General features: G+C 32.0%; 4 protein-coding genes across 4 annotated transcripts; 1 reads left to right on the top strand and 3 right to left on the bottom strand.

The window, feature by feature from the left end:
- Nucleotides 1-112: 112 nt before the first annotated feature.
- Nucleotides 113-888, bottom strand: TVAGG3_0588290 (pseudouridine 5'-phosphatase protein; the record flags this gene model as incomplete). Its single annotated transcript, XM_001322107.1, has 1 exon — nt 184-867. One exon carries the CDS (start codon nt 865-867, stop codon nt 184-186), a length of 684 nt encoding a protein of 227 aa, XP_001322142.1.
- Nucleotides 889-1539: 651 nt separating this feature from the next.
- Nucleotides 1540-2091, top strand: TVAGG3_0588300 (uncharacterized protein; the record flags this gene model as incomplete). Its single annotated transcript, XM_001322108.1, has 1 exon — nt 1540-2091. One exon carries the CDS (start codon nt 1540-1542, stop codon nt 2089-2091), a length of 552 nt encoding a protein of 183 aa, XP_001322143.1.
- Nucleotides 2092-2563: 472 nt separating this feature from the next.
- On the bottom strand, nt 2564-3393 carry TVAGG3_0588310 (uncharacterized protein; the record flags this gene model as incomplete). Its single annotated transcript, XM_001322109.2, has 1 exon — nt 2596-3381. The coding sequence occupies one exon, from the start codon at nt 3379-3381 to the stop codon at nt 2596-2598; it is 786 nt and encodes a 261-aa protein (XP_001322144.1).
- A 784-nt stretch (nt 3394-4177) lies between these two features.
- TVAGG3_0588320 (deleted in lung and esophageal cancer 1 (DLEC1) family) lies at nt 4178-13252 on the bottom strand (the record flags this gene model as incomplete). Its single annotated transcript, XM_001322110.1, has 1 exon — nt 4178-13252. One exon carries the CDS (start codon nt 13250-13252, stop codon nt 4178-4180), a length of 9075 nt encoding a protein of 3024 aa, XP_001322145.1.
- Between the last annotated feature and the right edge of the window lie 1404 nt (nt 13253-14656).

The raw sequence follows: 14656 nt of genomic DNA on the forward strand, positions 1-14656 counted from the left end.
CTAGGAGAATTCACAATTTTATTCAATATTTTTTTTGAAAAAGTGCATTTCAAGCTGTATCATTAACATCATGAGTTTTTGATTTAAATTTATGAATTTTATGGTCATAAAAATATGATGTTATATACAAACGCATTTAAATAATCCGTTATTATAGGAATAAATACAAATATATAGTATATTTCACTTTTGTGGTTCCCAAATATATCTATTGAAATCAAAATCACACCAATTCTTTTCATGAGGAACAGCATTTTTGATTCCAAATATTTTGAATTGCTCCTCGACGTTTGAAGGATCGTTATGCACATAAACACAATGCATTCCGGCGCGCTGTGCGGCCAAGACACCAAGATATGCATCTTCGAAGACTAAAACGTTTTCTGGCTTAAAATCACCCATCATCTTCATGGCAGAAAGGAAAATTGTAGGATCTGGTTTGCCAACTTTACATTTTTCTCCTGTAATGATGTGTTTGAAAAGTTTAATGATTGGCTGATTAACGTATTTTCTTTCGAAAGGAATTCTTTGACTTCCTGTAGCAATTGAAATAGGTATGCCCATATCATGTAGTTTGTATATGATTTGATCGATTCCTTTGATGAGTGGCAAATGTTCAATTTCTTCGTCCATCAAAATGTCTTTTTGATGAAGGAATTCTTCTGGAGTCATATTTAGATTGTAACGTTTGATAACACGGGCAGCAAGATCTGTGTCTTTAAGTCCATTAAGTTCTAGGTAAAAATCTGTCGGAAATTCATGACCTGCTATCTTATAACAAATGTTCCAGAATATTGCTGCAGAGTCTATTATTGTTCCATCACTGTCAAATATAACTGCTTTGATCACAGGACGCTCTGAAGTCATAAATCTTATAAAATCTTCGTCACTTTTTGATTTTCCAAACGAATTTGATTCATTCGCCTCTTTGAATTGCTTTGCCATTTCATTGCCATAGAATTTTCAGACCTGCAAGCCATTTCCGAAAGAAAATAAACATAATTTAAGGAAGTTATTCTCAAAAATCAAATTTGTTAGTGAAAATAGTGGCCAATTGACCAAGGATTGCATTTAGTATGTTATTGGTAGTAAAATTGTTAATTGATGTCATGTATAATCTTTCGATTCTAGCAATTTTTTCTATCAAAATAAGATATTTTATTGTATCAGTTTTGACTATAGAGGAATCAAATAGTTTTAGGGACATGCCATATAAATTTCAATTATATTAAATTTCAATTTTAAATATTGAAGTTTGATCTGCAATACTCATTTCATTAGTATACATAAAAGTCTTATTTTACATAACAAGCTGAAGATCGCCATAGCGGATAAAGTTTCGTGATTTCATTTCGTTAATCCGGAGATGATATACTTTAAGAAAGTTTTCGTCAGGATTATCATCTAATATCAATTGCCTTCTATATATTTCGGAATGCGATATCAGAATAAACTAAAATCTCATTTGACGTCAGATGGCACTTTTTGCGGCCAAAAAATAAAAAACTTTGAAAAGTGACAATCTAATAACTCCATTTGATGAATTTTTATGATATTTACACCACATTAAATATAAATCCAGATTCGCAGCATTCTCTAGAAACCATTTGCGAATATTGCAAGTGTTTAAATCAGTTAGAATCCCTTAAACAAGCTTTATGGAAAAAACCAAGTCGCGTTCAAATGCCAGGAGCCTTTCCTTTTGATGAGGAAACAGGTAAAATATATGATGCTTTGTGGAAAGCTGCACAAGCCGAAAATTATTCAACAATTGGTAAAGTCGGTCGATGGATGATGAAGTTGATTTGCCCTCCAGCAGATGATGAAGGTATGGGTAGATTCCATGCAAAATATCACGAAGCTCCAGAAGACGAAACTCGTCCAGCACCAAAACCTCAAACATCAACATCAAATTATACACCAAGCGCTCCTTCCACTACAAATACAGAATCTGTTACTCAGCAACCAGAGCCAGAACCTTCTAACGAAGGAGAGTGGCAGATTGAGGAATCTCCAGCTCGCGAAGAAGTTCTTTCTAGGAATAACACTGAGTCTGTCTCACGTCGTGCAGCAAGCAAGAAAGATGATTAAGCTCAAAATTATTTATAACCATCAGATCTGTCATGTGATAATAAAAATATTTCGATATTATTTGATTTTATTCCAAAAATATGAAAATTATTACATATCTCACTAATGTTTTTCCCATCTTTTCAAAAAAATAATATTTAATTTTTTATTTCTTTTTCAATTAAAGGAAATATATCCGCATAAAGGATGCAGTGTCGCTAAGGTTGATCAATGCATTTATCTGGGGACTTTTATTCTTATATTTATCGAAAGTAATGAATCAAGTGTTTGGATAGTACATATTGGTTCACCGCAAAATTAAAACCTTAATAACATATGTTTTACAAGTTACATAGAATATCAAATAGAAATAAAATTTATCAATAGATAATTCAAAGAAAAACATGTGACTGTGCAATGCAGATCTATATTATAGTGATTTCAATTGTGATTTTACTGAATAAAGAAAGAATTTAGAAAATATTTCGATAAAAAAAATACAACATGGTTTTATGAACAAAAATTTCACATTTTGCACAAAAACGATCCTATTCCTAAAGCAAAAGCGTGAAGTGCTGTAACATTAAGGGTTGTCTCAACTTCCAACAGATCATCTTCGACTTTCCTAATAATTATGTAATAGCTATGTTCGCTATCCTCTAATCTACAATTTTTGATGGATGCCACAACGCTGTCTGAATTTAATTCGACCTCCCATCTAAAATCATCAGTAGCAATTGGATCTACTGTCTCCAATCTCTCAGGTACTGAAGGTGGTCGCTTGTTAAAGAATACCGTTAATACTCTGGGGTGAATTTTGACTTTTGGATCTTTTCTGAAAGTAAGAGTCATGAGTTCGTCACCAAATTGATTCTCCTTCCTCAAAGAGAAATCGCAAAATGAATTTGCATGTAGAAGAACGGCTTCAAAATGGTCGCTTTTAATATGAGATTCAGAACCTTCTGAAATTCCAATTACGTGTGAATCTTGGTACGGTTTGATCTTTGCATGATACATTTGATTGCCGTTGAAGATCAATTGAAACTCATGACGGTATCCTTTAATTTTTAATGCTGATTTTCTAGAAATTTGATATGTTCGTGATATCTTTGTTCTAGGGATAGGTGCATGGTTTTGTACGGGGGTAATTGTAGGATAAGCATTAAAATAACGTGCATTATCTCTCGCTGGAATTTTAGGAAAGCGAGCGGTCCTTGGTCGCCTATTAGGATTAAGTGGTCTACCAGTTAGTGTTTCAAGATCGCGAAAACATTTAAGTTGAGAACGATCTATTGGTTTTTCTTCGGTCATTATGAATTTTTCTATTTACAAAAATTTCAATCGTTATCGAAAATTTTTTATTATATTCTTGACGTAATCATGCTAAAGAGCGTTGGCGAAAAATTGTAAACAGAGCGATAAATTTCTGGAATTTACATTTTTACAAAATATTTAATTTTTAGCATTCCGTTTTTTGATGTATAGGCATCTTAAATCTGATAGATTATATACTTCTAAGACTATGAGCCGCTTGTATATGCACTGATAAGTTGCTTGAGATTAGTCTATCTTGCAGAAAACTGGTTAACCATATTTAAACAAAAACTCACATGAAGTTGTTCATAAAGAAAAATTATCATGTAGAATAACTTACTTTTAACTGGAATACCTTTGTTTAAACATATATGATTGATGGGCAGCATTAATAGACTCCTTAATGACATTCTACATCTAAATATGAACAATATTAACTGAGATAAATATGATAACTGAACATGATAAGCAAAATTGTTATTATCAGCAAACAGAAGAGAACTCAAATGTCCAGGAATAAAATATTAGAACAAAACAGAATAATGAAAGGATTTCCCTGTATTGTGCAGATAAAATTGATACTTTTCATGCAGTGATAATATCAAAATGAGTTTACCAAATTTCTTGAAGATGTTTATTATCATTCAGGAGGTTGGATGATTTACTAAACACCACGTCAATCCTGTATCCTTAAAACTATTAAATATAATAAATACAAATATTTTAAAACATAAAAAACAAATATAATAATATCGCAACTCTATTATATAATATATAAAAAATATAAATAAAATTATTGAGGAATAACCTTTCCAACAATGAGGAATGGCACACAAACATTGTGTTGAGGCACTTTAAACTCCCAAAGAGTTTCAATAGTTTTGACACTTGTTGGTGTAAAATCAAAGATCATTTCATATCTTCTATTAGAAGAAATGATTTGAATTGGTGTTTCACATGAAATTGCGTCCTGACCAGATACCAAATGCCAATAGCTTTCGTACATCATGTTTGTAGTGTTCATTATTCCAAATTTCAATTGAGCCTTTTCGCCAACTTCTTTACTTGAAACTTCAACAACTTTGACATCTTCTGGCAAATGATATGTATAATCTGGATGCCTTCTATTAAGATAATCGCTCTGTTTAACATCGAAATGACAAATTGGTCTTCGGCTTAATCCCGTCACATTTATAAACTGTAAATCATCATGACTCATCTTTTCAAAGGTTTCTATTGCTTCATCACCGAAAACTACGCAAATGTCGCAACTGCAATCATCAACAGCGGTTGGACTAAACACAACATCAAATGATTTAACAGTGTTTGAAGGAATAATTCCTGTATATGGATCAACAGAAAACGGACAACGTTTTTCACCATCCATTGTCGAATAATTGATGACTTTCCACATATATCTAACAGCGATTTTGCTCTGGTTGTTGATTTCTATTGGAGTTCTTCTCGATTCAAACATCATTGTTGGGGCGAAATTGAGTGAATTAACTGATTTATCACCATTAACTGAGATGTTTGTTTTGATGACATCGGAAGTAGCAATCAACTTAAGAACAATATCTTTTTGTTTAGGACCATCATATGTGAATGCTGGCTCTGGTTTAGTTACAACAACTCTCTTTGATGTGAATGACTTGACAACAGGAAGATTCTTTGAAGATTGTCTTTGTATACCTCCTTTTCTTCTTGCGGATCTTCTCGCTTCTTTAGGAGGTTGAACGACAATTACTGCATCATCAATTATCATCTTGCTCTCCTTCATCGAATCATTCCATGCCTCTTTCTTCTCAAGCTTTATATAACTCCATGAACAAGTCATTTTTGTGTTCAATTTTGTTGGTTTGTCTGATTGATAAGTAACAAAAACTTCGATTGAATTTTTGGAGAAAAGATGACCACAAGAAGGAACAATAATGAAATCATTCTGCGACTGGCAACTCCATTGATATCTGATATCTTTCTCGCAGACGTTTTTCATTATGAACTTCTTTGTACATTTAGTTCCTGCAACTACATCATCAAAAGTTAATGAATCATTTTCTATATCATTTCCGTCCAAAATTAAATCTTCTATTAATCCTTCTCCATCGTAATCCATTGACAAATTAGATGAAATGTTTCCAAATACTTTAGCTTGTACAGAAATGCTTGAATGTTTCGATCTTTCTGGTCTAAATATGACAGTGAAATTGAAAATTTCATTTGGTCTTAAATTAATTGGCTTCGTTGCTTCTAATCCTTCCAATATGAAATCTGGATTAGGTGAAACATGGAATGTAACATTACTATCAATAAGAGATCTGTTGGCTATCGCAACTTTATGTTCTTTTTGTGTTCCGACCAAAGTTCTTCCGAAACTATAAGATTTCGATTTCGCATCAACAAACTCAATCAAAGGAAGGGATCCTTTGCCTTCCAGCATGATTCTCATTGTCTGTGGAGGATCCTTTCCATATGCTTTCACAACACCTTGAAGAATTGATGTAAAAGTTCCGCTTTCATTTGGACAAAAAGTAACATTCAAAATTGCTTCTTCTTTTTCAGGAATTTCCAATTTCGCATTGTCAATTTTGAAACCTTTTGGCTCTGAGAGAGTAAAATCAACTGAAACAGGAACTTGTTGTATATTTATTATCGAAACTGGTACTGTACTCTCTGATTTAACTCTCAAAGCTGCGAAATGCAAACATTTTTCATCTTCAAGAAATGCTGTACAATCATTATCAAGCAAATCACCTCTCAAGCACAATCTCTGGCCTTTGAAGATCTGTTCGAAGTCTTCTGTTTCTATTGTTGGAATGAAACATTCTGACTTGATTGTGTAAGGAATTCCATTCTCATCTTGAACTGGGCAATCCGTGATTTTTAGAAGCAAATTTATTGAATGACAAACAGGAAGAGAATTCACGAAGTCAACAGTAATTGTTGCTGTTTGATTTGGATTAATAATTCCCCACCAAGTAGATAATAAGAATGGACCATATTGGATCTTTTGGTTTCCTTTTTTATTCTTTTTCGGCATTTGTTGTTTCGTTTTCGCTGGTTTGTTAACTTTTGGTTTTTGCTTTCCTTTATTACTCCTTGCTGATCTCCTTGAACCTGTGCTTTGCTTTTCAGCATCGTCATTATTTTCTTCTGGTATTACTTGGTGAATTTCAAACTCGAATGGAAAATGACCGACATTTTTGATTGTAAATGATTTTTGTGCAGGAGTATTAATTATACAGGGTCCAAAGTCCAAAATATTCGTTGGAGAAATCTCGTACAAAGAGTTTGTTGTTTCTGCATGCAAAATAATTGGCATGACATTTTGCTTTTCCTTCAAATCTTCATCGCAAACAATCAAATTCAAAACTTTTTTGTTTTCAAATTTGACAATTTTCTTTGCAGAAAAAGTAAATGTTACTGCGAGAGGTTTCTCTGATGGAGAGATTGTTCCTTCCAAATGAGAGATCTTCAAGTAAGGGAAGTTCTTATTTAAGTCAAATTTATAATGTAATGGATATTTTCCTTTGTTTTTGAGTGTGCAAACTAAATTTTTGCTCTCATTACATTTGATGACATTAAAATCTAACATTGACATTCCTTTAGGATAAATTAAATCAAAGGATGTATCGAATGTCTCGGCATTAATACCAATGTTATAGTTATTAGCAACTTTTGTCTGTTTCTCATCATAAACATCAATAATCAAAGTCTTTTTGACTATTATTGGTTTTGGAGAAGAAAATTTGATATCGACTTTGAAAGTTCCTTTTAATGGAATCAATCCTTCTTTGCAAGAGAACTGAAATTGATTTCCTATTTGTTTGATATTCTTAAACTTGAAGTAGCAAGGTATTTTTCCATTATTTCGAAGCTCTAAAGTCAAATTTCTTTCTTGTTTTGGCAACAATTTTTCGAAATCTAAAACTTGAACAGAAGGTTCAATTGTTGGATTTGTTACATCTGCAACGAAATGTGTGATCAAAGGCTTTGGATTGTCTTTAATGAAGAATGAAATTGTTGCCTTGTATAACTCAATATTCATTGGATTGAAACCAATTTTATATTGATATTTTTCATTTGGTTGTATTGTGAATTCTTTTGTTTCAACAAACCAAGTATTTTTCGGAGCATTTGAAGAGATGTATGGCATAATAATTGTCTCCATTGGTGAGTTGTTCTTTATTGTTAAAATCTCATTGTAAGCAGGTTTGAATCCTTTTGATCCTGGCTTAACTAAGGAAGGATTTATTGGACCAAAATGAAATTCATTCAAACTCGAAATGAATGAACTTTTTGTTTTCAATCCTAATTTCGGAACAACTTTCGAGAACAAAGATGTTGGATCTCTATCTATATCAGGAGAAGTAACGTTCGCTTTCATTGGCAAAGAGAAAATGTTATTAGCTGCATCTAAGATTGAAAACCTTAGAATGTCAATGTATTCGCCTTCGAGAACTCCATTGAAATATGCCTTTAATGAAACACTTTCTCCTGGATTTATTTCCCATCTCTTTGTATATCTAATTAAATTGTAATCTTCAAACAAAGCGGCTTCATCTTCTGATTTATTAGCGCTTAGTTCTGACTCAATTCTCTTTTCTCTTCTAGACATTCTTGCCTTCTTTAAGTTCTGTGGTGGAGGAGGTTTCGGAGTTTGTTGAGGAATTGCTGGAGCTTCATCATTCCAAATTCCGAAATTACTTGGAGGTATTTCAAGATGAGGCATTTTTTCATCTGGATCCATACTAGGAACAATTAATCTCATTGGCTGTAACAAGTTAACTAATATCCTTAATCTTAATTTGTCTAAATCAGGGATGAAAGATTTCCATGACTTTTCGTTTTGATAAGGAGTTTCGCCTGTATTTATCAAAAGGCAGTTTCCTTTATGAGGATAAGTAACCTCAACGATTTCATCTCCTTTTCTGTAACTTAAAGGATCAATTGCATGGTATTGATCGCAATCTTCATTTATTCTTTGAGCAATTGTACCGAGAGTGAAATTATAAACATGGTTAATTTTTTCTTTTTCACCTAATTTCAGTCTCGTTCTACTTTTAATTGCGTTCAAACCTTTCAAACTTGCTGTTGATTTTTGTGATTTCAAAGAAGCTCTTGATCCTGATTTGAGGTTTGATTTTGAAGCATTTGATTTAATTTGTGCTTTAGTTGGCTGAGGCTTTATTTCTTTTGGAGGCAAGAACTTCATTCTGTATTCAGTTCTGTACCTATCAGCAACAATTTGTTCTATCTTAGTTAGTTGTGAATACTCTTCTTCATCCATATTTAAGTATCTCTCAAGATCTTGATTTTTCATCACTTGCTCGTTATATTGGATTTCAGAGTTGAAATCAATTTCATGCAAGTTAATATCAGCATCTGATGCTTGCAGGAAAACGCCAAAAACAAAATGTCCTGTTAAACAACTAAGCAACAAACTCAATGTTTGTTCATAACCAGTTTGAAAATTATGAGGAAATGCAATGAATGGATCTTTTGCAATTTCATCTAAAACTCCTTTGTGTTTAAGAGTTTGGGCAAGAAATTGATCTGTTTCTTGTGGATCTGGCATACCGTTTAATCCATCAACAATGAAGCCTTTGATATATTTCTTTTGTTTAAGTCTTTCTGTGAGAATTTCAACACATTCTCCTTGAGTTTGTTTTCCCATGAATAATTCTTGTAAATCAAGGATTTCCAAGCCAAGATATTTAGCAATTCTCTTTGCGCATGTTGTTTTTCCACTCTTTGTAACTCCATGTACTATGATACAAACAGCGAAATTACTTACAACATCTTTGTTTGATTCTAAAATTAAATTGGATTCTGTTGAATTCACAGTCAACATTGTACTTTTTCCAGCCATTACTTGTTCATACAACATTTGGAAATCAAATTGATTTGAGTATACAGTTATTGGACTATTTGTTGGATTGATCATCTTGAAGTCCATGAATAGTTTATCAGAGAAAGGTTTCGTTGGCTGGAAACATAATTCTGGTGGATCAAAAACAAGTTTTAATTGAGATCCACTTCCTTTAACTGTTAAATACATTGTTTGTGAACTGTGTTTGATTGTAATTGGGAATTGCATTGAATAATTCTTTTCTTGTGTAGGTGAGAATGTTACATTAATATTAATGAAATTATTTGGTGGTAAAGAACAAGTTGTTGTTGAGCATTTAAATGGATTATCTTCTTTCCTAAGTTTATGAATAATTGATGGAGATTCACAAGGAGAAATCGTGAAATCAATTGGCAAAGCATTGTTATTCCTTATTTGAACAGATTTGATTCTCTTCTGACCAATAATTGTCTGTTCGAAATCTAAATGATTCGTTGAAAATTCCAATGCTGGACTCTCTAATTTTGCTTTTATTTGAATCAAATAAGCCGATTCATCATTAAAAACTAAAGGAACATCATAAATAACATCATCTGTTTTGTCATCCTTTCTCTTCTTTGTATCAAATCCAAATGCAACACTGAATCCATCATCCTTGCTTATATTTGTGAAATTAGTTTGTTTCACATAAAATCCGGTATCAATTAAGTTTGAATCAAAAATTTCAAAAGAAATTGGAAAAGGAACAATTGAATTGAAATCAAAAGACATCTCTTTTGAATCTCCTAAAATAATTGTTCCCATATCAATAACAAACTTTGAGTTGTATCTGCCTTGGAATGTTTTTAATCCATGCTTTTGAACAACTGATCTTGTTTTTGGAACTTTTTCTAATAATCTATCTTTCATCATATCATATTCTATGTTTGAATAATGTTCTCTTGATATTTCATTAGCTTGGAGGATTTTGAATACATTTCTTCTTGGTTTTTTCATGAAGATCTGGTATAAAGGATCATCACTAGCTCTTGGAATATTAGTTTGAAGTTGAAAAATGAAAGAGTTGACTTGAACTTGTATTTCAACCTCTTGGAATTCATCAAAACAAATATTAAAACATTCTTTTAATTGTAAAGGAACTCCTGCAACTAAAGAAACGTTTAAAGTCTTCATTTCTCCAGGACTTAATACTCCATTTGATGGTTCAACAACGAACTGGCTAAAACCGGATCTATAAGGAGTTTTAACATGGAAAGGAAGATTAACTTGACTTGTATTTTCTATTATTACAATACTAGTCAAATTGTCTATGTAGCTTCTATCTCCAAAATCAATTTCTGTGGGATTGACTTTGTAATCTATATCAGCACTTCTTCCCATCAGTTTGAAAACATAATCAGGACCACCAATTACGTGACAAACTGCATTGATTTGGAAATCTGATTTTGTTTCTGACACTTTTGAGTAAAAAGAAACATTTATATTGACTGTTTCATTTGGTTTTAATGTTCCTCTTATAGGACAGATATCGAACACGGTAGATATATCAATATCATTGTCGTCATACAATAAAGTCCATTCATATTCAACGTCAACTTTACTTGTATTCTTCATTTTATATGATTTTTGTCCTTCAGTATTTTTCAGCAATAATCCGAAATCAATTTCTTTGTTTTGAGGGAAATCGAATGATAAATTAGGGAACATCATGTTTGCTATCAAGTCAACAGTAAATGTATGTGGATTGTTCTCAATAATGAAGTTCATTGTTTGAGTAATTGTTTCGGAACTGAAATCTTCCTTAAAACTTGGATCAAAAATCACATCAATATCATAACTTTGTCCAGGTTGTGTGTTTAATCTATTTGGACTAACCGAGAAAGGTTCTTGGCATTCAATGTATATATCTAATGGCAATTCACCTTTGTTCATTACTGTGTTTGTTTGATACATTGCCATTAACAAAGATTTTGATGGTTTCATGTCATTGTTATTTAATGTTTCTTCTTGAATAGCATCGTGAACATAATTGAAGTACATTGCGTTCTTGGAGAATGATAATGAATGACAAATAAACTTTCCACAAAGTTCTGTATTAAATATTTCTAATGTTTTCTTTGAAGATAATTGAGAACAAACAGCTTTGATGTTGAATTCATTTGGAATATTTGATGTCAAAGAAATAGTATAAGGAATCTTTTCGTTGGGATATATAACTTTAATATCTGGTTCAATAGAAAGTTTAAGATCTCTTCTGTTTGTTCTTCTAGAATCCCATTTAACTTCTAATGGTTTTGTTCCAAAATTTGTCAAAACAAAACTTTTGGAAACAATATCATCAACAAAAGAATATCCAAAATCAATTTTGTTCATGTCAATCGATGAAATGATTGGAGATCCTTTTCCTCTTGCTTTCATAGGAATAGTTATAGGAGTTAAATGTTCAATAATGATATAAAATTCTCCTGTAAATAATTGTGCATCAGTTAATTTTGCAACAACATTAAATGAATGTGAAGAGTTTGGAGGAATTGAACCTTCATATTCATTTATTGAAAAGCATCTTCCTCTGACTTGTACTTTATAATCTGCAGATATAGCGCTTTTGTTTTCGAACACAATTTCATGATTATTTTCAATCAAAACATTTTGGATTCCAAAATCAATTTCTTTTTCTGCATAATTGATTATTGGACCAATCGAATTTGCGTTTACATAAAATGATAAAGGATTCATGTTACTTCCTAGTATCTTAATGAATCTTACTAAATGTATACTGCCTATTATTTTAGGAGTAATATAGAACTTTACTTCTGTAAGCTTCATTGCTGGAATGTCTCCTGTTCGCTTTTCTATTTCGAAATTTGCTTCCAAAATTGTTGGATCTGTTGGTTCAATGAACTCATATTTGGCCGGGAAGCCTGTTCTGTTGCATATTTTAACAGTTAATGGTGTTCTCTTGTTAATAAACACTTGGCCAACATCAATCTCTGGTTTAATAATTGAAACTTCAGGACAAATACATTCAGCTTTTATTGGAATTGTTTGAAGGACTTTTTCGTATTCTGGACTTGTAAGTTGGAGAGAAAGATCGTAATTGCGAAGTGTGTTTGGTAGAAATTCTAGTTTCAGCTTCTGTTTTGCGAATCCTTGAACTGTTCCATGGTTTGGTAAAATCGAAATTTCTCGAAGATCAAAAGTTGGATCTTGGTGGATTGCAAGGTCATAATTAAATGGTATTTCACTATCATTTGTGATTTCAAGTGTTTGTGTATATAAAAATCCAAAAGAAACTGTTCCAAAATTTATTGTTTTTGGAGAAATGTCAAATGTTGGTCCAATAACGCGTCCTCTTATCACAAGTGATGGAGACATGTATTCTGCACCTATAATTGATATATTAAATATCTCATTAAAAAGTCCAATATGATTTGCAATTACATTGATGTGTATTGGTATTGTTTGTCCAACATTTAGACTTCCGCGATCTGGATTGAATTCAAAACCGATCTGTCTGTCTTTGTAATCATTTATTTCATAGTCGAAAGGTATCATTCCGTTATTTCTTAATAATATTTCATATTCGTAGGATTTGTCAAAACTGATATGACCAGCATTGATAGATTCTAAATTTATCTCTGCATGAGGTGGAATTCCTGATCCTTGAAGAGGGAATGGAATCCTTTCTTTTGTATCTATATTATAAAGGTATGCGGTTTCATTAACTTGTTCTTTTTGCATTGGTGTAAACGAAACAATGACTTGTTGGTATCTTTTAGGCCAAATTTCCGAACTTGAATTTTCGAATTTGAAAATTTTTGATTTAAAAACAAGATTTTCTGCTTTGTTTTGTCGATACTGTGGTGATAAATCATCTAAACCGGAAAATAAGGTATTTTCTTGCTCTTCAGATGAAAATTGCCTCCATTCATATCGCAAAAGTTTATCACTATTGTTTATAATTTTAACCACCAAGCGTGTAGTGGCTCCAAACACAGTTGGTGGAAAAAGACCCATTCCAGGATCAATGGAATAAGAGTTAATAAACATGGAGAGAATTTTTAAACCGGCAAAAAATTTTCCTCACAAGATTTTATCTGGTGATGGAATAAATATACAAAAAATAAGCGCTAAATAGCTGTGTATTATTGTTCCATTAAATTTATTTTGTGTTTGTCGCATAAATATTGAGAAATAATAGAGGTCGCATTGCAATGTCGTTTTTAGTGATTTCCCTCAATGTTGAATATTCCTGTGTTATAGGTAGAACAAAGGAACAAGTTCAAGCAAATTATTTTACGAAATTATGAAATAACTTGTTTTCTATTAGAAAGTCTATTTTATCCACAAAGAATTAGAATTCTAGAATCAAGTAATCCGAATTTGTCTTTATGATATTGGAGACTATTTGTAAGTGTACATCCCAACAAAAATCATAAAGCCTTTTTTGACATCGGAGCAGTCCCTCAGGATAACTTTTAACATGAGGAACTTCCCGTCCAACACTAACGAGTCCTGAATAAACACTATCGACTTTGTCGAAACTAAGAGGAAAATTCTCTCCAAAGTGATCAAGAAGATCCACAATGGTGTGACGAACTGAGTTAACCCACTCCCATTTAACTACAATTCTTCCTGTAAAGACAAGGAACAGAACTAATGCTCTCCCATAACTTGCAAATAAAGGAGGAAAGAAGAAACTCCAGTTGGCACCAAAATGCTGGGAACAAATAGCAAGTGGATTTGCATCTTTTCTTAAAAAAATATTGGGCAACGTAGTAACGTAATTTTTCCAAATTATTCCCTTTATCGAGCCTCTCTTCGGTGTAGAAACAGTCGAATTCTCTCTTTTTGATCTCTAATATATATTCAACAACTATCCATGGAACATGTATTGTTTTATAATCTGTGCTATCTTCTGTTGGCCGGTATTTAATCTGAGAATCTTTGCCTATTTCTGATTCACTAAAACCAAGCTTATATTTCGATTTATCCCAGGGCATTCAGGAATTGAAAATTGATTCAGAAAAACTAAAAAATCTTAAAAACCGTAAAATTGTTCTCTGACAATATTATATATTATCATAATCATTCAATGATTTAAAAGTTTTTAGATCTTATTGGATGCAAAATATAAATTCTCAGACATACGATTATTTTTGATTCAAATGCTGTTCGGCATTAAAAGCAAAAATAATCATATACCTGAGAATTACACTTTTCCGACATTTTTGGGTCGCTTCGCGCCCCTGACAAAGCGTCGGAAAAGTGTAAATTTTCAAAGAAAACTGCAATTCAATCAGAAAATGTAATCGTATTACAACATCTTTGATCAAAAAAATAATAAAATTGTTTCATAATGTTCATCTCTTGCTTTAATATTTATTGTTAATTATTGATAATTTTGAGAAATTTCTTTAT

This window comes from Trichomonas vaginalis, chromosome II, assembly GCF_026262505.1.
Source record: "Trichomonas vaginalis G3 chromosome II, whole genome shotgun sequence".
Lineage (NCBI taxonomy): Eukaryota > Parabasalia > Trichomonadida > Trichomonadidae > Trichomonas > Trichomonas vaginalis.